This window comes from Coniosporium apollinis, assembly GCF_000281105.1.
Source record: "Coniosporium apollinis CBS 100218 chromosome Unknown supercont1.1, whole genome shotgun sequence".
In the NCBI taxonomy this organism is placed as follows: Eukaryota; Fungi; Ascomycota; class Dothideomycetes; genus Coniosporium; species Coniosporium apollinis.
The window spans coordinates 292,983-313,793 of NW_006913263.1; the positions used below are offsets into that span (position 1 = coordinate 292,983).

The following is a 20,811-nucleotide window of genomic DNA, read 5'->3' on the forward strand; positions in this document are numbered from 1 at the left end:
GCTTGGCTGAAGTTGAAAGCCGCACCGATAAGCCGCCAACGAGATATACTCCACCATCGACCGAGACCCCACCAACATACCTAGCTGTCGGCTTTGCGTATATATTTGCTCTTGCAGCACCAGCAGCGTCTACGCCTTACTTTGCTCACTCCTGATACTGCCGCGCTCCACCACACGACCCCTTCAGGCATCAGCCACCGAACTCCTCCCCTCTCCCCTCCCCCCCGGTCAGGCGTCATGGCGCAACTTGACACGCTCGACCTCGTGGTCCTGGCAGTACTGCTGCTCGGTACCATTGCGTACTTCACGAAAGGCACGTACTGGGCCGTCGCCAAAGACCCCTACGGGAACTCGTTGGCCCATGCCAACGGAGCCGCAAAGAAGGGAAAATCGAGAAACATCATCGAGAAGCTAGAGGAGAGCGGGAAAAACTGCGTGGTCTTCTATGGCTCGCAGACCGGTACAGCAGAGGACTACGCCTCCAGGCTGGCAAAAGAGGGTCAGTCCCGTTTCGGGCTGAAGACCATGGTCGCCGACTTGGAAGATTACGATTACGAGAACCTTGACACTTTCCCGAGCGACAAGGTCGCCTTCTTCGTCCTGGCTACCTACGGCGAGGGAGAGCCCACAGATAATGCCGTGGACTTCTATGAGTTCGTCCACGCTGAGGACCCTTCCTTCAGTGGCGAAGGTGATGGCGAAAAGCCGCTTTCAAACTTCAAGTTTGTAGCCTTCGGTCTAGGCAACAACACGTACGAGCATTACAACTCCATGGTCCGGAACGTAAACAAGGCTTTTGAGGCCCTCGGCGCCACCAGGATTGGAGCTGCCGGTGAAGGCGACGACGGTGCAGGCACAATGGAAGAAGACTTTCTAGCGTGGAAAGAGCCTATGTGGACGGCATTGGCCGAGTCTATGGGTCTGGAAGAGCGAGAGGCTGTCTATGAGCCAGTGTTCGACGTAGTTGAGAGGCCCGATCTGGACCCTGAAGAGGACCAGGTCTACCTTGGCGAACCGAACAAGAACCATCTTGAGGGGACATCTAAAGGTCCGTATAACGCGAACAACCCGTACATCGCGCCGATTGCCGAATCCCGCGAGATCTTCACGGTTAAAGACCGAAATTGCTTGCACATGGAAATTGACCTGAGCGGGTCCAACTTGAGCTACACCACCGGTGACCACGTCGCAGTCTGGCCGACTAATGCGGGCAAGGAGGTCGACCGTTTCCTGACAATCACTGGTCTCGCTCCGAAGCGTCACACGGTTATCAGCGTCAAAGGCCTCGATCCGACGGCAAAGGTTCCTTTCCCTTCACCCACCACTTATGACGCCGCCGTCCGTTATCACATGGAGGTCTGTGCGCCTGTGTCCCGACAGTTCGTTTCTACCATCGCACAATTCTCGCCCAACGATGAAATTAAGGCAGAGATGACCAGGATTGGCAATGATAAGGATTACTTCCACGAGATTGTAATTGAACGCAGTCTCAATATTGCGCAGCTTCTGGAAATCATGTCCAACGGTGAGCCATGGTCCAAGGTTCCGTTTTCGCTGTTCATCGAGGGCATCCATAAGATCCAACCACGATACTACTCCATCTCGTCATCTTCTTTGGTCCAGAAGGACAAGGTCTCGGTCACGGCAGTGGTGGAATCGACCCACAAGCCGAACGCCCCTCATATCGTCAAGGGCGTCACTACCAATTACCTTTTGGCTCTCAAGCAGAAGCAGTACGGCGATCCAGACCCAGATCCACATGGCCTGAATTACGCTCTGAATGGCCCCCGTAACAAGTACGACGGCATCCACGTCCCAGTGCATATCCGTCACTCAAACTTTAAGCTCCCCTCGGATCCTTCGAAGCCGGTCATCATGGTGGGCCCCGGTACTGGCGTCGCACCATTCCGAGGCTTCGTGCAGGAGCGAGCAGCACAAGCGCGAGCCGGTGAGAAGGTTGGAAAGACGGTCCTGTTCTTCGGCTGCCGGAGAAGGACCGAAGACTTCCTGTACGAGAAGGAGTGGGAGGTATGTCAATTCTTCACAACTGTCCGATCCTAGACTCCAGGCTAACGTCACTTCTCAGCAATGGAAGCAAGATCTTGGCGACAGCTTCGAGCTCCATACCGCGTTCTCACGTGAGGGGCCAAACAAGGTCTACGTGCAGCACAAGTTACAAGAGAACGCGAAGGAGATCAACGAGCTGCTACAGCAGAAGGCGTACTTCTACGTGTGCGGAGACGCAGCCAACATGGCGCGCGAAGTCAACTCTCTTCTCGGTAAGATCATCGCAGAACAGAGGGGCCTGCCAGAGTCGAAGGGTGAGGACGTCGTGAAGGCTATGAGGGCGGCGAATCAGTACCAGGAGGACGTTTGGTCATGAGCACAGCTGCTTGCTGTTTAGGTGACCGTTACTTGGCAAGATCTGTCTACAGCATGGAGTTGGAGAACATACAGGCCTCGTCACTACTCATTGCGTAGTTATATGTGCATAGATCTGTTTGCGGCGTTTGGGCGTATGGTTCTAATTTAGACTTTCAGAAAAAGTAGATGATGATACTATTATCCCCCCTCGACGCATCCTTCAGACCCCGCTCGTTGAGAACATTAACCCTGACAAAACTGCATTTAATCATGGAGTTGTGAATTTTATCAGGTCGGAGGTCGGTGAACGGCTGGTCCGATGGCTTGCGAACACCGAAACTCCAGTCGAACAAGTGGTAAAAATCGTGAATAACAAACGAGATATTTACGTGCAGGTTCAGAAAAACTTACCCTTTTTTAAGATCCTATCATACTAGAACGAATCTCTTTTAAAGCTTTGAATTTGACCTGTTGGGGCGTTGTTGTGGTTGTTGGCGTTCCTCACCCGTATCTTGGCGACCTGATAGAATTCACAACTCCATGATTATATAGCCCGTGATGCCCTTAATTCCTCAGATCACATGCTCCGTCTCTGCCATTAGCAAAGACGAAGCGGAGTATACGTGACACGCCCACCTCTTCAATCATCAACTGCATTGGAACGCGCGACGTAGCCGAGAATGATGCCGAGATGGACGCGTTCGTCCGCCACTGGTGGTCATCCAAGCTCGGCCACAGAGCAACGGACGGGCGTCACCTGCTGCGGCCTCCAATCGTTCGGGCCCCAGCCAACTCACAAAACACATTCGGAGACGAGTTGAGCAAGGCTGCCACGACCCGACGGAGAGTGTGCCACGCCGGGGAGTGCCACACTGCATCCTAGCGAGCGCCTCCGTCCGCAGCAGCCTCCTGCATGCCGCGAATCGACCCAGCAGCCCGGTATGAGGGTTTGGAGTCCACAACCTCCCCAACCTCTGCCCTTGCCGAAGCAGGCAAACGCTACCGCGGCGATCTGATACTGTCAACCCGGGTTGCCCAGCTGCAGCATGCTTGTGTGCTTGGGTGATCGACGAGATCTATCGACTCTCGTTCAAGGCTGATCCTGACTCCATGCGATCTATCATCTTTAAAGCAACCGCGCGGCGACTGCATCTCTACTTCCCTCGCACGCCACAACGTCTAGACTTGCATTGACATTGCTGATGACCGTCGTGGTGCCGCCGTAAACGCTGTGTGCGAACACGGGTACGGTTTCAGGAGCCGGTGCCGCCTTTTGCTGAGGTTGACCAGAGGATAGGCAAACGGGAGCTCACGATACGCCTCCAGAACACCATCAGCACCCGGTTCTCTTTCAAGAAAGATGTTCGTTGCACACAGCCCCGGACCTGGCTAGATGCGGCTCACTGCAGAACCTGACCCAAGTTTCGTCTGTGACAGGCGCGGCTAGCGAGTCTCCCCAACCTCACTCCAACCACCATCGCGGCCAACTGATTCGCACCGCTTAACGCTGGCTTGCCGCGCCTTCATCCGCGCTTGTCCCCTCCCAAGTATTAGAAAAAGAGACTGAGACGCTAAAAAATGGGCAGTTCTGTCATATAGTGGACCACCAACATCAATCCGTTGCCAACCCCTGCCCTTGCTTCGCGGTATATGCAGTCGTCCGCGAGCGGCTACCCTTCGCTAGCCATGCTGCCAACAAGCAAGAAGCCTGTGCTGCTCCTCATGGATGCGGATGACCGTGGGGTAGGATGGAGAACCCTGGAGAACGAGAGTGTTGGTGCATTTCGGGGTTCTTGTGAGCTGGTAATCGTTGAGCGAAGGCGAACAGCACACAAGTACTGCAGCGGCCACGGGTATCTTGCATATGGCAGGGCTCTTTTGAAACTCCCATCGTGAAGCTCGCTGCAGGGTACGCTCGCTAACGTGACGTGAGATTTCAAACAGTAGACGTGGCCACCAGGAAGGTCTGCAAGCTAACTTGACTTCAAAAATAGAAAACTGCCTCCTTGTCTCCTTGGTCTCAATCATGTTACGATGCCACTGTATCCATGCTTCACCACCGCTTTCGCGCCTAGCTCGGCACTTCACTGTCATAGTCGATAATGATCAATCACATAAGCTCGGAAACGCGACGGTTCCTGTGCGCAGGCCTGTTCAATTGGATGTCTCCAGGCGTTATGACCCCGATGCAAACGCTCGGGGACTCGCTCTAGCGGTTCAACGTTTGACAGGAGAGCTTTCTCGAGCCTTTCCGCGTCATAAGGGAGGGGATTTGGTCCACATTAGGCGGAAGTACGTGTGACTGTCCCGCAGTGGTCGGCGTTTTGGGCGTTTTGCATGCGTTTGCACGCTATCCGGCCGGGCAGTGGACAAGAAAGTGGAGGATTCTGCAGCAATGGCTATCAATTCAACGTCGGTCTGGTGCAGCTCTGGATTTCACTTGTAACCTGGAAACCGGAGTGACAGGAGGTCGTCGTGCATATAAGGCTGCTTGACTGTCCTCGAGAGAGGCTGAGACCTGCGAGGACCAAAGTCAACATCCAAGTTCCAACGCTTCGAGCATCGCTATCTAGACAGCATAGTTAACCTGGTCACGCGCGCAACCACAACACTTTCCACGAATACTAGCTGTCGCTCGCATCGAAGACTGCAACATCTGGCAGAGAGTGCACGACTCGTTCCAAAGACGAGGTACTGCTAATTCAGAGAACGGTGGCCGTCGTGTGCGTGACCGAGGTGAGCTTTGCCTCTGTTTACACCTGACCTCACGCTCTTGCCTCACTGACGGCCGACTTCAGTTCCTTCCCTCCCACCTCCCACCTTGTCCCCGACGGGCCGAGCTCAAGCGAGTCCGACATCTCTATATCTGCAGCTTTCCTTCATCCTTTCTTCTCCTCGCTCAGCAGCAACTTTTCCATCGGACAACCAGCTCAAAGCTCTTCAGCCTCTGCATTCTTGTTAGCTTTTCCAAGCCAAGTGAGTCTTCTCAACGCTCACTGTCCTTCCTTCTCAAGGCTCTCGCTCACAAGGCTCGCAGCTTTTGCTTCAATCGCTCTACAGCCCCACATCCTCAAGGTACGTTACCCTCTTGCCCGTCCTTCACTCTCTCGCAGTAGCCATCAGCTTCCTCATTGGCTGGTTTGCTTGTCTGCAGGTTTTCACTTCACTTCACTCCTGCTCCTCTCATATCCTCACATCAATCTGACTGACTTCCCTTCTTCAGGTCGATCTTGCCTCCTCAAACCGATAGCTCGTCTATCTTCAACTTCAAACCATCACCGAACACAGTACGGTACGTAGGCAGCTTCCTCAGACCACCCTTCAGCCTCTGCCAACCCTTCGCACAACCATTGCAAGCACCTCCACCACCATGTGGATATGGTCGGTCGTGAGGTTCTCGAAGTCAGCTTCGCCACACACTCTAGTCTCAGCCATCTCTCACAAGTACAGTCTGACAACCGGGGCGTTGGATACATCCACACTCATCAAGGCTGACCTAGACCATGGCTGACGTTCGCGCAGGCTACTACAATGGCCAACTACAACGATCAGCGCCAAGGCAACTTCGCCGCCTCTGCCAACGGCTTCACTCCAAGGGCTCCGATGATCGGTCAATACGGCGCTACAGGTCAGGCTCACCGAGCTCAAACCTTCCTTTCCACCGGAACACCGATGCAGAACGCAGGTTCCAATGTTGCCGCTCTTGCTCATAGCTTGGCAGGCATGAATCTGCACCCTCAGTCCTACGGATCCTCGGCCAAATCCGGCTCCCAGATGTCTGGCTCTCAGCCCTCAATCGCCTCTCAGTTGTCCAGCACCTCTTCGGACTACAATGGCCTGCAGGCTTTCTACTATCCAGGTCAACGCCAAGTCTACTATCAACCGGGTGCTCAAGCCGCCAACGGCATGCCACACACTCCAGCCTATGGTCAAATGGCACACCTCATGCCACAGGCTGCATATCACGGCTACCCCCAGCAGATGGTCGAGCACTCACCGGTTTCCAACAACTGGACTCCTGCCCTGTCCAACGGCAATACGCCTACGATGTACACTCCGCGCCGCGACTCTTTCTCCTCGAACGACAACGACCTCCCTGGCACTCCATTCAACTACGGCGGCTATCAGGGACCTGTTGCAGTCTACGATCGCTCTCCCAACCTGGGATTCGCGCATGGTGGCACTCCGTCTCCCTCACAACTCGGCGTTCCGTATGCCATGCCGCAGGTTGGCAAGTCTCCTGCGCAACCCAGCAACATCCCGATGAAGCTTCAGCTGCTTGTCCAGCAGCATCCGCCCATCCCAAAGGCTATTCCTGCTCCAAGCTCCCCGCTGAAGCCACTTGACAGTGCGCTGAGAAACTCGAGTGGCGAGACGAACGTGTACATCCGGGGTCTTCAGCCTGAGACCACCGACGAGATGCTTCATAGCTGGGGCTCACGCTTCGGAGACATTCAGAGCTCGAAGGCAATCATTGACCTGAAGACCAACCTTTGCAAGGGGTGAGTACCGTCAGCTGGTTCTCTCTCACGATGCTGACGCCTCTCAGCTTCGGCTTTATCCGGTACCACAACTTCCAAGATGCCGAAGACTGCATCCGTGGCTTTCACTTCTTGGGCTATGAAGTCAGCTTCGCTAGGGTATGAGTTGCGATACCCTCCCAACTCTGTTCAGTCATCTAACTTGGACAGGAATCCTTCTACTCCAAGCTCAAGGTACTTTCGGACGAACACAACACCAACCTCTACGTCTCAAACATTCCCAAGAACATGAACGAACACGTGAGTGCTGCTTTTCATCGTCTGTACTGGCAGTGAATATAGCTTACTGTTGCTTAGGAACTTGCCTTGGTCTTCGCACCTCACAAAGTCTGCTCAACCAGGGTTCTTCGTGACCCAAGCGGTAACGGCCGTGGTGTCGGCTTCGCCAGGTAACTCATCCATGTCCAGCTTGTAGACAACTCTCTGACTGTTGTCGTCACAGATTCGAGTCGAGGGAGGTCTGCGAAGAGATCATCAAGACTTTCAACAACACTCCGGTCAACAAGCCGGGCTGCGAGGAACATCTCATCCAGATTCGCTACTCCGACACCCATGAGCAGAAGGTCCTCAAGCAGCACACGGCTGCCGCTCGTGCCTTCCGCGCTAACGAGTTCGAATGGGGTGTGATGCAAGCTAGGACCGGCTCGATGCTTACTGCCGATCAGCAGGCCGCTTTGCCAGGAAACGAAGCACGGAATGAGTTCGAGAACTACCTTCAAGCCAACGTCGGGTTCGTAGAGACTTCCCGATCATGGTTTGTTGCGCAAGACTGATCGCTTTGTTGGCAGCTCTGTCTATACGCCGCGTTACACCATGCCGGCATCTCGCCCAATGGTCCAGACCGCCCCTACGATCGCCTACCCGGCTCAGCACGTCTTCGCTCCGCAAGCTCCTTCCATCAATCATTCTCCAGTTGTGAAGGTCGACGGTGAAGGTTCTTCCGCCGGTTCCGAAATCGGAGCAAAGGCCACTGCAGCTTCTACCAACGGCGCAGACAACTCGAACGTCTCCGGCAACGGTGCCAGTGACCATGAGTAATCATACTACCGCCAAGTGTGCACAATACTTCTTCGCCAATTTTCAACACCAGGTCTGTGGCTCGACATCATTGCATCAGCGAGCCACTTGTTCAGAAGAGTGACCGGCCAACATCTTTCGTATTGTTTCGACCACATCGACTATGTTTCCACGCTCCGCCTGTCGACGCACCCAGCTCTACGGCGCCGACTTATCTGCGCATCCCTACGTTCAGCTTTATCGAAAGACCGTCGCGTGCTCCTCTTGCGAAGCTATTCATGTCAGCTCTTCGTCAACGTCTCGAAGTTTCCAACTCAGCCGCACCGTACGCATACTTTGTGCAAGCAAGGGGCACGCTTCGAATCTTCCGTCATGCTATCGACTCAGTATCCCATTGTGTATCTTTCCTTGTGTCTTCTTTTCGGCTTTTTGTTCTGTTTAATCGGTGGCGGCGTGTGAAGAACGGCTCAATGCTCTCGCGAGCGAATCCCCAACATTGTCCTTTCTTCTCTTCCTGATGTCGGGACAGTTTGCATGGGGATCTGGGCGGCTAGCGCTGAAATTTGCTGGGGGGACTACAAGATTGAAAGTGGAGGCATCTTCTCATTTGTCACTGGGGGAAACAAAATGTGAGGTTCGTTTCGATAGGAGTCAGATAGTATGGATCGTCCTGGCGCATCATAACCTTTTCAAGTTCTGTGCTGGTGATGCGGTGCTACTGTGAATTCACTTTCTACGCCATATGTTTGAGGGAGTGCATCTCACAGGCGTGAAGAGGCATTCCTTAGAACAGCATTAACCATTCGAGAGACTGAGTTGTGCAGTTGTCACGATCATCACTTTCTCAAAGGACAACTAAATACATCTATCTTCGTCGCAAAGTACTTGACTTTTGGCAGAACCGCAACGAATGAGCACTCTCCATTTTGCTCACTAGGCGCCTCAACCCACCCGTCCCAAATTTCCACTACTCGGGCATCACCGCGCAATCACTCACACTGAAAAGCAACCTCCCACTCCCCACCCGCCAACCCCTCGAGCACGATCCTCCCCTCCTGCGCCCCATTACTTTCCACCACAACCACCGTATCCCCACACCTCCCCTTCCTATCCCTCAACACCATGCGTCCACTACAAGCCGGATACTCGACACTCAGGCCCCCCTCCGTCCCCTCAGGCGTCTCAAAGCTCATGCTGAATCCGGCGCCGTCGGCCTCCTTGCGCACTTCGACTTCGAATGCACCCACCGAGGTCGAGAAACCAGCATGCACGTGCTGCAGATCTCCGAGGCTGGGCGCGATGCGCCAGGTCTCCCCGCCCGCGGACACGAGCTGGATGCCGGCGACTAGGAAAGTGAGACTGCCCGTTGGGCCCGTGGCCCAGCCGTGCGCGTGCGAGATGCGTGGGTCGTTGACGTAGGGCGCGTAGTGGAGTTCGCCGGTCGTGCTATAGCCTTCGATGAATGTGCTAACCCGAAAAAAAGGAAAGTGCGTCAGCTTGTCTCATTCACAGGAATCCGGCAGTAATGCAAGATGTGAGTCTGGTGGTCCACGCACCTGTTCGTCATCCTCGGATCGTCAAGCATAAACCCTCACTGCAGCCTCACTAGCTCGAGTCCCCTCGTCGCATTCCCGGCTCTAACATGCGCCTGGATCTCAAACCCCGAGATAAACGGGCTAACTGCATCAGCAGCCTCAATCGCGGGGGCGCCATACGGCGTCCACCGTTCCCTTAGGCCCTGGCTGATCGCCAAGTTCTTCGCGGGCTCGTCCGTAATGTTGGATACCACGGCCCACGAGTTGCCGTCCTGCGGGTGCAGCGTCGTCGTCTCGTTGTCGCGGTACATACCGGCGGAGGCGTCCCAGAGAAGGGTGTTGGCGGCTGCTTTGATGCCGGCGGCTGCGGCGGTCCAGTTTTGGACGACGGTGGTGTCGTTGAGGGCGTCGGCGAGGACGAGGCCGGCGTTGAGGGTGTAGTAGAGGATTGAGTTTGCCTGGGAACTGGGGGTTAATTTTTGACGGATGGAAGGGGAGGGTAGGTTGAGGAGGGAAAGGAAGAGTTACTTCGATGTTGTGGCCGCCCATACCGAAGCGGAGCCAGTCGGCGGGGGAGGTAACGTTCATCAGGCTGCTGTCGTCGATGAAGCTCAAAGAGAAGGCCATAGCGCGTTTCCAGTCGGACCAGAGGGAGGTGAGATAGTCGTAGTCGCCCTATTGTGTTGCTTAGCTGGCTGTCGCTGCATGGAGGTGGGGGGGTCTGTCTCTCACGGAATAGAGATAGAAGTCTGAAACTCCGATCAATGTGTATAGGTGATATGTTGCTGAGTATATGCCTAGCTCTGAGAACGGCTGCCCAGCGTACGGTAGCTGCCCGGTGCTCGCGTTCTGCAGGGCGAACAGAGAATCGAGAGAGTTTTGGACGCTGATTAGGTCGTTGTAAGAGACGACGATCGCAGGAACTGCAATGGCCATGTCTAATGTATGTCAGTAAGCGGAAGTAGGTAGTGCTGTTGCGTCGACGTATGTTGGGTAAGATGACTTGTACTGGGTAACGAGAAAAACATACCTCCAGCCCACACAAGCCGATCACGCTTCGCTCCATCAACAAGTGCGGATGTCCTATTGGTGATTGTATAGTTGTTAAACCACGGTACAGGGGTGGTGAGGTTGTCGCCAGAGTTGATGATGCGCAAGAACGGAAGTGCGTTTCCGTATCTAGGATCGATGGTACACATCTGGTTTGTATATGCTCCTAGGCAAGACCTTTAGCATTCCGAAAGCAGAACAAGGGCGTAACGAGACCCCTACCGGCATACCACACCCTGTTAATCAGTTCGTCTAGGAGAAACAATTAGCCTTGAGTATCATAGGCGAACAGAGACTGGTTTATTACCCTCGCAGTGGAAGAATCCGGTATAGTTCCTCAGCTGATCTTCGGCATAGTGCGGCATAGGAGTAAAGTGCGTATAGACATCCTTCACCTCTACAGACCCCGTCCCATTGTGTGCTAAAGACAGATATCGGAAACCACCACGTTCGCGCTCCCGCGGAACCGTGTACACCCCGGGTCCCGAGGGCCGGATATACAGCGCCTCATCCAAGCCGCTGTCCGCAGTACCATCACTACGTTCTCCGGAGATCCACAGAGAACTTTCTGAGAAAGTTATGCTGATGTACTGGTCGGGGTCGGAAATCTCCCCGATGGTAAGGTAAACCAGGCCAGCAATGTTCTTGCCATAGTCAAACGTTACTCCGGAGGGACCATCGAAAACGGCACCATTTGGCTCATCGCCCGTAAGAGCTTCAGCGTCTGTAACGGTGCCATTGACCTGGTAGACTAAGACAGGACGGAGAGTTCGAGTGTCAGGGGCAAGAATGTATTCTTCGTATGGAACTGCAAGCACAGCTGAGAACAGCGCAGCGAACAGAGGGATGATCATGATGGAGAGAAGATGAAAAGCTTAGACAACCGGTCACTTTCTTGATGCAACATTGGAAACACACCCATCCTTACTCTTCAAACAGATCCATAGAAAGGCTATGATGCGGGAAGTCCCAGGGAGCAACTGCATGACAGCGTTCTACACCGAGCTCCTCATGTACCTGAGCTCTTTTCACCCGAATGAGGCTGGCATACTGCAGCAGTATGATGCGGCCTTGCAGAACTGCTGTGTCTTGCAGATCTTTAGCAAGGATGCCTCACAACAATGTCTCCAGGACCTGGGGAAGTGTGGGGAAGAGTCAGGGATGTTGCTCGGGGAAATGCTGTCCGAGGCGGTTCGGCTGTCGTGGCGGTTGTGTATCAACGCGGTTCCTGCCGCAGAGTTCCCGGCGCCAAACGTCCCTCACGGCGATCGCTCCTCGGAATGTGGGGAACAAGGTACCAGAGTCGCATCTAGACTCTACCTGAACATCTGTTGAGACGCATCAGCCCTTCAAGTGTAACGAGCGAGACGAGCCCCTCGGGAGCTGATCGAGCGACCATGTTGGCTTAGAGGTATCAGATTGCCATGACGAAATGAGCGTAGATTAGGTTAGTGTATTACTATGTCGCAAATACACCCCTCTTGCACCGTGCCTTATTCCATGTCCAACGCCGCCTTATCTTCGAAAGCCTAAGTACGATAGAGACGCATTACCATAGGGTAATCAGAGCAGCAGCGTAGAGCAAGTACTTTGGGGCCATTCACGCAATTAGTGCGGCCGGCACAGTTACGTACTCAATCTAACGATAACGCTCATAGTCCATGCGAACCACTTACTAACTTGAAGTTTTCTTCTTGCTTCAGTCGCTACCGTACCCTTGCGCGTAATATAAGTGGACGATACGAGTACGAAAAGCAATTACATCAAAGCATGGACCATTAGTAACGCGAAGCTCGGCGAGAATAGCCGGTCGGCTCTTTATATTGCGGATACGAACGAGCAGCGAATCTGGACAACGCAGCACAGCAAGAGCCGAGTGGCCTCTCAATAGCAAGATTATACGACTGTGCCGAGAAGAGAGCTCAGGCATGCGAGGGATGATAGACAATGGACTCCAGACAAGCAACAACCTAGCACCACATTCTAGGGGGAGTACCTTCCACCTCTACGCTGTGGTCGGGCAAGGCAGCGTGATAGTCGTATAGCTCGTCCCTCCACACCCAGTCGGGCACGCAGTCGGGCAATCCGCATACAGCGTATCCGTGACCGTCCTGGTGCAGCACGGATCCGTGATAGTCTGGCAGACAGCGGTACGAGTCCTGATCTCAAGACAGGCCAAAGTAGTGCAAGTGAGAGTGTTGAAGGTGCAGGTTTGCCACGGAGCCGGAGTGCCGACTTCGGTGTACCAGCTTGGGCAGGTACGAGCGATGGTTGCCGTGGTTGGGACCGTGCGGGTGATCATCTCAGTCACGTCGTAGGTCCTGGTGACGGTTGTTGGGCGGATGGTCTCGTAGGTCGTGATGTAGATTGTCGTGAAGGGAGTGCTGGCCGGGCAGGTCACGTCCCAGGGGAGAGAGCTGCTGCTGGTGAGTAAGTTGGGAAGGCTGTTTCTTGGGCAAGACCTACGAGCTGGAGCTCCTGGTTGGCCTCGGATGCCATCTGGTCGGCTCAGGATAGCCAGAGGCTAAGGCGCTATGACTCCCATCAGCATTTGTATGAAGAGCAACACTTTGATCTTACCTCATGCACAATAGCACCAAAGTAAGGATGGAATACATGGCTGACTTGGACGATATATTGATAGGGTAGGGCGATGAGTAGATTCGAACACTCAAGGGAGTATGTTCAACAGCCACGAAGTAGACAGCGACGTACACTCATATATACTCTCCGCACTTCACGATGCATGCTCGCCTCGTGTCGCTCCCGTGCTGCTCGGAATACCGGCGGAACCGTTCCCTCGTATTGAAGCGTGGCGCTCTCAATTAGTCTGTTGTCTCAGTGTCGCTGCTACACCATCGGATACGAGACGTTCTTGGCTGTGACTCTCCCCGCAATCTGCTCAAACATCCTCCCTTACGTGTACAGCTGTTATGGCTCGATCATGAAAGATCAACGTGCAGGAAGGCTTGTATCCGGCCCGGCCGCAGAACAATGACATCTGAAGCGGATTGAGCGTGCACGTTGGCCTTACTGAACAGTTAGTAGACCGCTTCCTCCAATAACTCCACTACGTCGATCATGCCAAACCAAGGAAGTCCTTAGCGGAGAAGGATGCAGGTCGTGATGTTGGATGAGGCTTCCTTGGCGCATCTAATAATAGACAGAGGCACGTGACATTGTCCTCTACTTCTTGAAAGAGGTGGAATAACGGACAAAAGTCACAAGCAGCTTGGTAGAGCCGGACACATGTCGCAGATCAAGACGAAGTGCGGTAGTACATGTTTCTGTCGACGGTGGTGGGCGGTTGTGGAAGAGGAACCGGTACAATATCAGACAATCCCGTCGTTCAATACTCAACAAGAGGCCCAAGGTATGACTTAGAGTCATTGACGGGCGATCGATGCCACAAAGGTGAGCAAGGGAAGCTAGCCACTGCTACAAAGTCGACGGAAGCTCAAAGAATTGCGTCGTAGTCTGTCATAGTGTATCCCAGACAACGAAGCCAAATCCACAGACATCCCTCTTACCACCTACTTACAAGACCGAACGCTATCGGGTACCATCAGGCCGACTCATGGCCGGTAAAAGAAACTCTTTCGAACGCCGTCCATGCTAAAGTTTTGGTACATCAAAACGGTCCTGTACAAATAGCAGCCTTGCGCAGAAGGCTCAAGCTGACTTCGGTTTCTTCGTTCCATACTTCGATCTTGACGTGATCCGGTTGCCAACGCCTCCCTGCAAGCGGTGGGTCAGTATTCCGCCTGTGGATGTTAAAGGAGTCTCCTGGAACACTTACCAGGTCCATGGCGCCTCTCACTAGGTGGTATCGTACACCGGGGCAATCCTGCGCTCTGCCACCTCGTACCAGGACTACCGAATGCTGCTGCACATTGTGCCCTGCAATGAGAGTGTCAGCCACGCGTCGTCGCTCGAATGCTAGGATGTTGCTCGTATATGGACATCACGAGCTCCGTGGATTCCCAATCGCCAGCGTTCCGACGGTCGCACATACCTTCACCGGGAATGTACGCAGTGACAACCTTCCCACTGCTCAATCTAACCCTCGCAATCTTCCTCTCCCCCGAATTAGGCTTCTTAGGCTTCGTAATGCCCACCTTCAAACACACGCCCTTCATCTCGGGCCGATCCACCAGGGCAGGTGATGTTGCCTTCCGAGCTCTTTGCGCCACGCGACAGCCGCGCATCACTTGGTTGTATGTAGCATTTTGGGATGTAGTTGCGGAGAACGGTCGGATCGCGGAGGGTGTAGAGGATGTTATCGGGAGTCGCAAAGCTATCCGAGGGATGCTGGAGGCAATGAAAGGCCGCAATAGAGTCCGCAGGTATTGTAGAGGCATGCTGGAGCAGCGAATGTGGCAGGATGTGGTCCTCAAAGTGCTGTCCGGAGTGTCGAAACGGAGGTTTGCATGGGTTGCAGCCAAGCATTTTCATGACTCGAATTTCGTGGATGATAGCCCACTAGCAACTCTACGCAACACCCATCCCACGTCGATCCAGCGGACATACACGGTATCTTCGGAGCCTCTGAGCTCCTACAAGAAGAATAGGAGCCTTTTGATACCGAAAACCAAACAGGATACCATCCATGGAAGCCTAGATCTCCCCTCGGCAGCACCAAGCTCAATACCAGTTCTATTCTCGCAGTCCCACTGTAACGAACAGTCTACCGTACTGCGGGCCTCTCCGCGCTTACTTTCTCTCTGCGGAGGCTCTCCGCCTTCTCCTCCACTATGGTACCCGCAATCATTGAGACGGAGCCTACATCCTCCACCGACAATGCCTCCACCCCCGAATTCGACATCGTCTCCACCTACCGCCGCCTCCTCCACGAAGACCCCGAGCTCACTATGCCCGTCGCGGCCATCGAATCCCTTGTCGAAGCCCTCTCCGCCAGCTCCGCATCCACAATTTCCGAGACCCTTGACTTACTGAACAAATCCACCGCAAAGCTAAAAGCCGCGATACCGAACCCCATCTCTCTCTCCGCCGGCACAGATCTCTTCCAGCGCTACCTAATTACCACGCTTAACAGGCCTGCGGCCGGGCCCGGCAACTTTGACGCCATACGGAATCATTTGTTGAACAATGGCCGACTGTTCGTGGAGAGGGCGAAGGAGAGCAGGGAGAAGATCGCTAGCTTCGGCCGACATTTTGTTAGGGATGGGGCAACGGTGCTTACGAATGGAGGAAGTCGCGTTGTGGGCGCGTTACTGCGGTCTGCGGCTGAAGCTAGCGGGGGGAGGAGCAGCACGCGCTTTCGAGTCATATACGTCATCTCGCACCCGTCGTCGAGCTCTCCACATGGTCAGGAAACATCGGTCCGTGAGAGCAGGGGCGACGCTATTGTTAAAATGCTACGGCACAAGGGTGTGCCAGTAGCGACAATACCAGAGTCTGCTGTCGCCTACGCGCTGGGCAAGATAGACATGGTGATCGTGGGCGCCGAGGGCGTGGTTGAGAACGGAGGTATAATATCAAGATTGGGGACGTATCAGATAGGGATGCTGGCCAAGGCGGCGAGGAAGCCTTTCTACGTGGTTGCGGAGAGCCACAAGTTTGTGCGGCTGTACCCGCTAAGTCAATACGACTTGCCCATCGACCAGAAGGTCATCGAGTTCGAAGTCGAAGGGGATGGCAAGCTTGACAAGGCGGAGAAGAAGGAGGTGTTAGCGGACGTAGACGAGGGGGTCGTCATGGGCGTGGATGATGAGGGGAAGACGGTAAACGCGGAGGAGTACAAGGGCAATGGACTGGACGACGCAGTGGACTTCACACCTCCAGACCTAATATCGGGTATCATCACCGAGAGCGGCGTTCTCACACCGAGCGCTGTCAGTGAGGAGCTGATCAAAATCTGGTTCTAGATACCCCGTGCCGTTTGCATTGATGGGAACTGCATTAACGGAATGCTTGATATAGGTCACGAATGACGATAGCATTCATGCAATGGGCGAAGGCTTATTGCAAATTTAAGCATCCGTGTGACACTGGGAAGGGTGTTCGCTACTGACTTGCTAGGTAGCCAGTGGAGAGGGGAGGTGTGCTATTTAGTACTGCAGACAACTGAGAACTATAGCACTCTGCACGCCGTGTAATCATTAGTATTGGGGCAGCAAACCACACAAGGATGGACAAACGTCTCATACTTGGTCGCGTGCCCCATTGAATGCCTTGTGATATGAGCCAGCGTGATCCACGGGGATCAAACTTGTGCTACTCTTCCCCGCCTTGTTATCATGCGGACGCCTTTGTGAGATCATGCTATAGCTGGGCCTACGATAAGCTCATATACAGAAGGACAGCGGATGTTTAATGGTAGTGGGTGATTTGTCCCGCTGCCGGACCGTACCTGGCGTCAGTCCTCGCGATATCCTGTTTGGGTAATCCGACCGCAACCTCAGAAGCGCGAGAGCTCCAAAACACCACACCGGACTGAACAATGGGAAATGGTTCGGCTCTCTCAAGACCAGTAATCAACATCCACGGATAGCAAAGCATTGGAAGCTGGAGAAGCGCGCCGCGGTCGTTCCCACCGCGTAAAAATTTGTTTACTCCCCATCTGCCTGCCGTTAGCAGAATGGTCCATCTACTTTGCTCCGGACTGCCTGCCGGCATCAACCTACTAGTGTTACTGGGGATCCTCAACCACGGAGCGCATGCGTACTCACCTCCGGAGGCATTGCAATTCAACGAGAGGGCTGATCAGGCGAGATATCAAGCAGCATGTCCGGACTACAAGATGTACTCAATGTACCCCCAGTAAGTGCAAACTAGGGTGGTTTCAATCGAGTCTTGCTCAAAACATCTGTAGTGGCCCATATAGCAGCGGCCCACTGAGGCTGCCCTTCCAGCGACCCGCGCCGCAATGCCGCACGTTCTCATCGCCGCTGGTGGAGAAGGTGATATCGGACATGGACAAGCGGATGGAGGACAAGGACCTCGCTCGGATCTTCGAAAATGCCTTCCCCAACACATTAGACACCACCGTCCGCTGGCACGTCAACGCAACAGAGGCCAAGAAAGCCAAAAAGCGATACACGTCAAGGCAAGCAGCACAGGATCCAGACGCATGGGAAGGCGCGCAAAGCTTCATCGTCACCGGCGACATCAACGCCGAATGGCTGCGCGACTCCACAAACCAACTCGCACAATATCAAACCCTCGCGAAAAAGGACGCCGCAATCCACGACCTCATCCTCGGCGCCATAAACACGCAAGCTGAATACGTGATCGGCTCCCCCTACTGCAACGCCTTCCAGCCGCCCCCACCCAGCAACCTCGCCGCATCCGCCAACGGCCAAGAAGACACCGTCCACCCCGCCTACGAGCCCTCCTTCGTCTTCGAATGCAAATACGAGCTCGACTCTCTCGCCGCCTTCCTCAGCCTCACGAACCAATTCCACGCCCACACAGCCAGCAGCGCCTTCCTCACCCCACGGTGGTACAAAGCCCTCGACACGCTCCTCGCCGTGCTAGACGAGCAAGCTAAGCCTACCTTTAATTCGGAAACGGGCCAGCTCGAGCTGAACGAATACCGCTTCCAGCGCCAGACGAGCACAGGCACCGAGACGCTCAACCTCGCTGGCATCGGCAACCCGCTCGCGGGCGGCACGGGCCTGATCCGCAGCGCCTTCCGGCCGTCAGACGATGCGACCATCCTGGGCTTCTTCATCCCGGCCAACGCCATGATGAGCGTGGAACTCAAGCGCGCGGCCGCGATGCTTAGGGCTGCGGGTGGGAAAGCGGATGTTGCTGCGGAACTGCAGAGACGGGGCGAGGCGATTGCGGCGGGGGTCTGGGAGCACGGCGTCGTGACGCATAAGAAGTACGGGCACGTATTTGCGTTTGAGGTTGATGGGTATGGCTCTTCTATCATCATGGACGATGCGAATTTGCCGTCATTGCTGGCGCTGCCGCTGCTGGGATTCGTCACGGCGAAGGACACGACGTACCAGAACACGCGGAGGATGGTGCTGGAGCAGGCGGGGAACCCGTATTTCCTGAAGGGCGCGGAGTTTCAGGGGATTGGGGGGCCGCATATAGGATTGCAGAATGCTTGGCCGATGAGTTTGCTCGTGCAGGCTATGACGAGCGAGGATGATGCGGAGATTGAGCAGGCGTTGGAGTTTGTGAAGAAGGCGAGTGGGTTGGGGTTGGTGCATGAGAGCGTGAATGTTAATACGGTGAGAGATTATACTAGTAAGTTGCGAGTCTTATACTCCCTAGGTCACGTGTTTGTGGTACTGACCGGACTTTCTTAGGGAGTTGGTTCGCGTGGGCGAACTCGGTCTTTGCGCAGACGATCCTGGAGCTGGCGAGAAGGAAGCCGCATCTGCTGTTCGGGGAGGGCGCTGAGCCGTACGTTATCGAGTAATCGAGCGGAACATCAAAAATCATCTAGACCTCGAATGGACCCGATGCAGGCAGTAACCGCTGTCAGTGTCGCTTCTGGGAGACCTGCCGGCTGGTGAAGATCTGAAACCAGGCGCCGCTGCAGTGCTTGGGCGAAGCAGTCCGACTTTTGTCGGGATTTGACGCATCCCCAGGCGGTGCCCATGCACTCAAGCCTGTTCCGAGCTTCATCCTGCACTCCTCTTTCGGCTGGAGTCTTATTGGCGGAAGGACACACGACCTCTCAGCCATCACGCCTGCCGATGGCGTTGAAAGGGACAGATCACGTCCTGTGTCTAGAGGGGCAAAGCTCTCTTATTGCAGAAGAGATGTTTAACAAAGTTCATTTAGGTTTTAGAGAAGTATTAATTGCTAGCAGGTTATCTAATGGAGTTAATGTGTAGAGTAGAAGGGAGTATAATACAGTACTGTTCTACCATTCTATGAGTATGCACTCAGAGTTGTTGTTTAATCGTCTAGCACGTGCAACGGCTTCATCGGGAATAATAAAGAGCTCTTAGCGGACATCACGCGAGCGCTAAGAACGCAGCATCGCAACGCTTTTCTGGAACGCCAGAGGAACACGCCGCAGTCGGACCGCCCTCGTCCCGGCTCGAGAAACCACTGAATAAGACCCTGGGGTGATCCGACAGCATTCGGCGCTTTTGAGCAACACACTGTGATAATGAATCGCGGAGTGTCTCAACAGTATTCCTGCTCTCTGCGGAATGAAATCCGGACTGCGCGTGTGGACACATCGGCTGTCGGTCTGGGTTGGAAAACGGTCCTTTTCGCCATGACTGCCCACTGGCCAGAGCGTGAAGCCCCTGGGCTAAGATGGCTGGAGGCTTTGTTCGTCGCTTTGCGCGTCGCCGTTTACAAATTGCGTCCAAGGGCGTTGAGGCGTCCATAAGATTAGACTTAACCCTAAGATCAGGCTATGAACGGTGGATGCGCAAAGTGGCGCGTTGTAATAAGGTGACGTCGAGATTTTCAATAGATACTCCACACTGATGGAGGTTATTGTGATGCCGGTTTTGGAATGTAGTATTCGAAGGTTGGACCCGGCGGAGCGGCTTCAGGCACAGATCTCATCGTGCGGCTCGTAGCGAGTTGGAGGATTCGAGCTACGCAATGAGAACGTGGCAAGATGAGACATCAGTTCATTCCAAGACTTCGGACTGGTACATCGACAAGGCTGATCAATGGTAATTGATGTTGAGGATCCTTTCGATGAGCAAGGACTCGATTCATAAAGCTTGTCCTTTTTCCCGATAATGGAGCCCGACTGTGTATTTTAGAAACCCTCCAGATCCTCGTCGGATGAAAAGCCGTACCAGCCTTTACCCCTGGAGGCTGCCTTCCTGTCCTCGCCAAGAGACAGCTTTTTTTTCATGTCATGAACCTGAACCGACCAGCCGGACTCTGCAGTAGCGCCAGTCCCGTCCCGCACGCGATCCGCTAGTGATGCATTTGCGTGGTGTTATTGGATGTGTGGAAGTATCAGTGCAGGGGTTTGGCTTCAAAGCAGACGGAGTGTTTTAACGGCATGCACCTGAAGCCGTGGCTGGGTTGACAAAGCTGCTAAGACGGGGTAGCGCATGGCTTTTGATTGTGGTTGTTGCTGCAGACCACCCGTGGAACCGGATTGCGCTGACAAGCCTGGGAAGGAGGAGGAGCAGCAGGTCGCCGGCGCTGTGCTCTCCGGAAGGAACAAAGTGTATCAAGAATTTGTGCCTCCGAGTGTGCAATGTTTCACTACAGGCCGTCTGCGGGTGGCCTCTACTGTTCATCCTGGAGAACTCCAGGATGACTGAGATTGTGCTCTGGCATTGCAAGATTGTATCCGCTGCCGAGCTGGAGGCCGACACACAAGCTCAACGGTACCT

General features: G+C 54.3%; 8 protein-coding genes across 8 annotated transcripts; 5 read left to right on the top strand and 3 right to left on the bottom strand.

The window, feature by feature from the left end:
- Window positions 1-237: 237 nt before the first annotated feature.
- On the top strand, window positions 238-2,383 carry W97_00102 (NADPH-cytochrome P450 reductase; the record flags this gene model as incomplete). The annotated part of the gene is made up of 2 exons (XM_007778019.1): window positions 238-2,028; window positions 2,087-2,383. The coding sequence occupies 2 exons, from the start codon at window positions 238-240 to the stop codon at window positions 2,381-2,383; spliced, it is 2,088 nt and encodes a 695-aa protein (XP_007776209.1).
- A 3,512-nt stretch (window positions 2,384-5,895) lies between these two features.
- On the top strand, window positions 5,896-7,678 carry W97_00103 (uncharacterized protein; the record flags this gene model as incomplete). Its single annotated transcript, XM_007778020.1, has 5 exons — window positions 5,896-6,866; window positions 6,914-7,004; window positions 7,056-7,145; window positions 7,203-7,294; window positions 7,348-7,678. 5 exons carry the CDS (start codon window positions 5,896-5,898, stop codon window positions 7,676-7,678), a joined length of 1,575 nt encoding a protein of 524 aa, XP_007776210.1.
- Window positions 7,679-7,718: 40 nt separating this feature from the next.
- On the top strand, window positions 7,719-7,943 carry W97_00104 (uncharacterized protein; the record flags this gene model as incomplete). Its single annotated transcript, XM_007778021.1, has 1 exon — window positions 7,719-7,943. The coding sequence occupies one exon, from the start codon at window positions 7,719-7,721 to the stop codon at window positions 7,941-7,943; it is 225 nt and encodes a 74-aa protein (XP_007776211.1).
- Window positions 7,944-8,911: 968 nt separating this feature from the next.
- W97_00105 (uncharacterized protein) lies at window positions 8,912-9,489 on the bottom strand (the record flags this gene model as incomplete). Its single annotated transcript, XM_007778022.1, has 2 exons — window positions 8,912-9,389; window positions 9,479-9,489. 2 exons carry the CDS (start codon window positions 9,487-9,489, stop codon window positions 8,912-8,914), a joined length of 489 nt encoding a protein of 162 aa, XP_007776212.1.
- Window positions 9,490-9,513: 24 nt separating this feature from the next.
- Window positions 9,514-11,361, bottom strand: W97_00106 (uncharacterized protein; the record flags this gene model as incomplete). The annotated part of the gene is made up of 6 exons (XM_007778023.1): window positions 9,514-9,915; window positions 9,986-10,132; window positions 10,190-10,395; window positions 10,488-10,673; window positions 10,730-10,759; window positions 10,815-11,361. The coding sequence occupies 6 exons, from the start codon at window positions 11,359-11,361 to the stop codon at window positions 9,514-9,516; spliced, it is 1,518 nt and encodes a 505-aa protein (XP_007776213.1).
- A 2,818-nt stretch (window positions 11,362-14,179) lies between these two features.
- Window positions 14,180-14,868, bottom strand: W97_00107 (uncharacterized protein; the record flags this gene model as incomplete). Its single annotated transcript, XM_007778024.1, has 3 exons — window positions 14,180-14,245; window positions 14,307-14,407; window positions 14,523-14,868. The coding sequence occupies 3 exons, from the start codon at window positions 14,866-14,868 to the stop codon at window positions 14,180-14,182; spliced, it is 513 nt and encodes a 170-aa protein (XP_007776214.1).
- Window positions 14,869-15,261: 393 nt separating this feature from the next.
- W97_00108 (uncharacterized protein) lies at window positions 15,262-16,395 on the top strand (the record flags this gene model as incomplete). Its single annotated transcript, XM_007778025.1, has 1 exon — window positions 15,262-16,395. The coding sequence occupies one exon, from the start codon at window positions 15,262-15,264 to the stop codon at window positions 16,393-16,395; it is 1,134 nt and encodes a 377-aa protein (XP_007776215.1).
- Window positions 16,396-17,108: 713 nt separating this feature from the next.
- W97_00109 (uncharacterized protein) lies at window positions 17,109-18,905 on the top strand (the record flags this gene model as incomplete). The annotated part of the gene is made up of 3 exons (XM_007778026.1): window positions 17,109-17,290; window positions 17,343-18,730; window positions 18,793-18,905. 3 exons carry the CDS (start codon window positions 17,109-17,111, stop codon window positions 18,903-18,905), a joined length of 1,683 nt encoding a protein of 560 aa, XP_007776216.1.
- Between the last annotated feature and the right edge of the window lie 1,906 nt (window positions 18,906-20,811).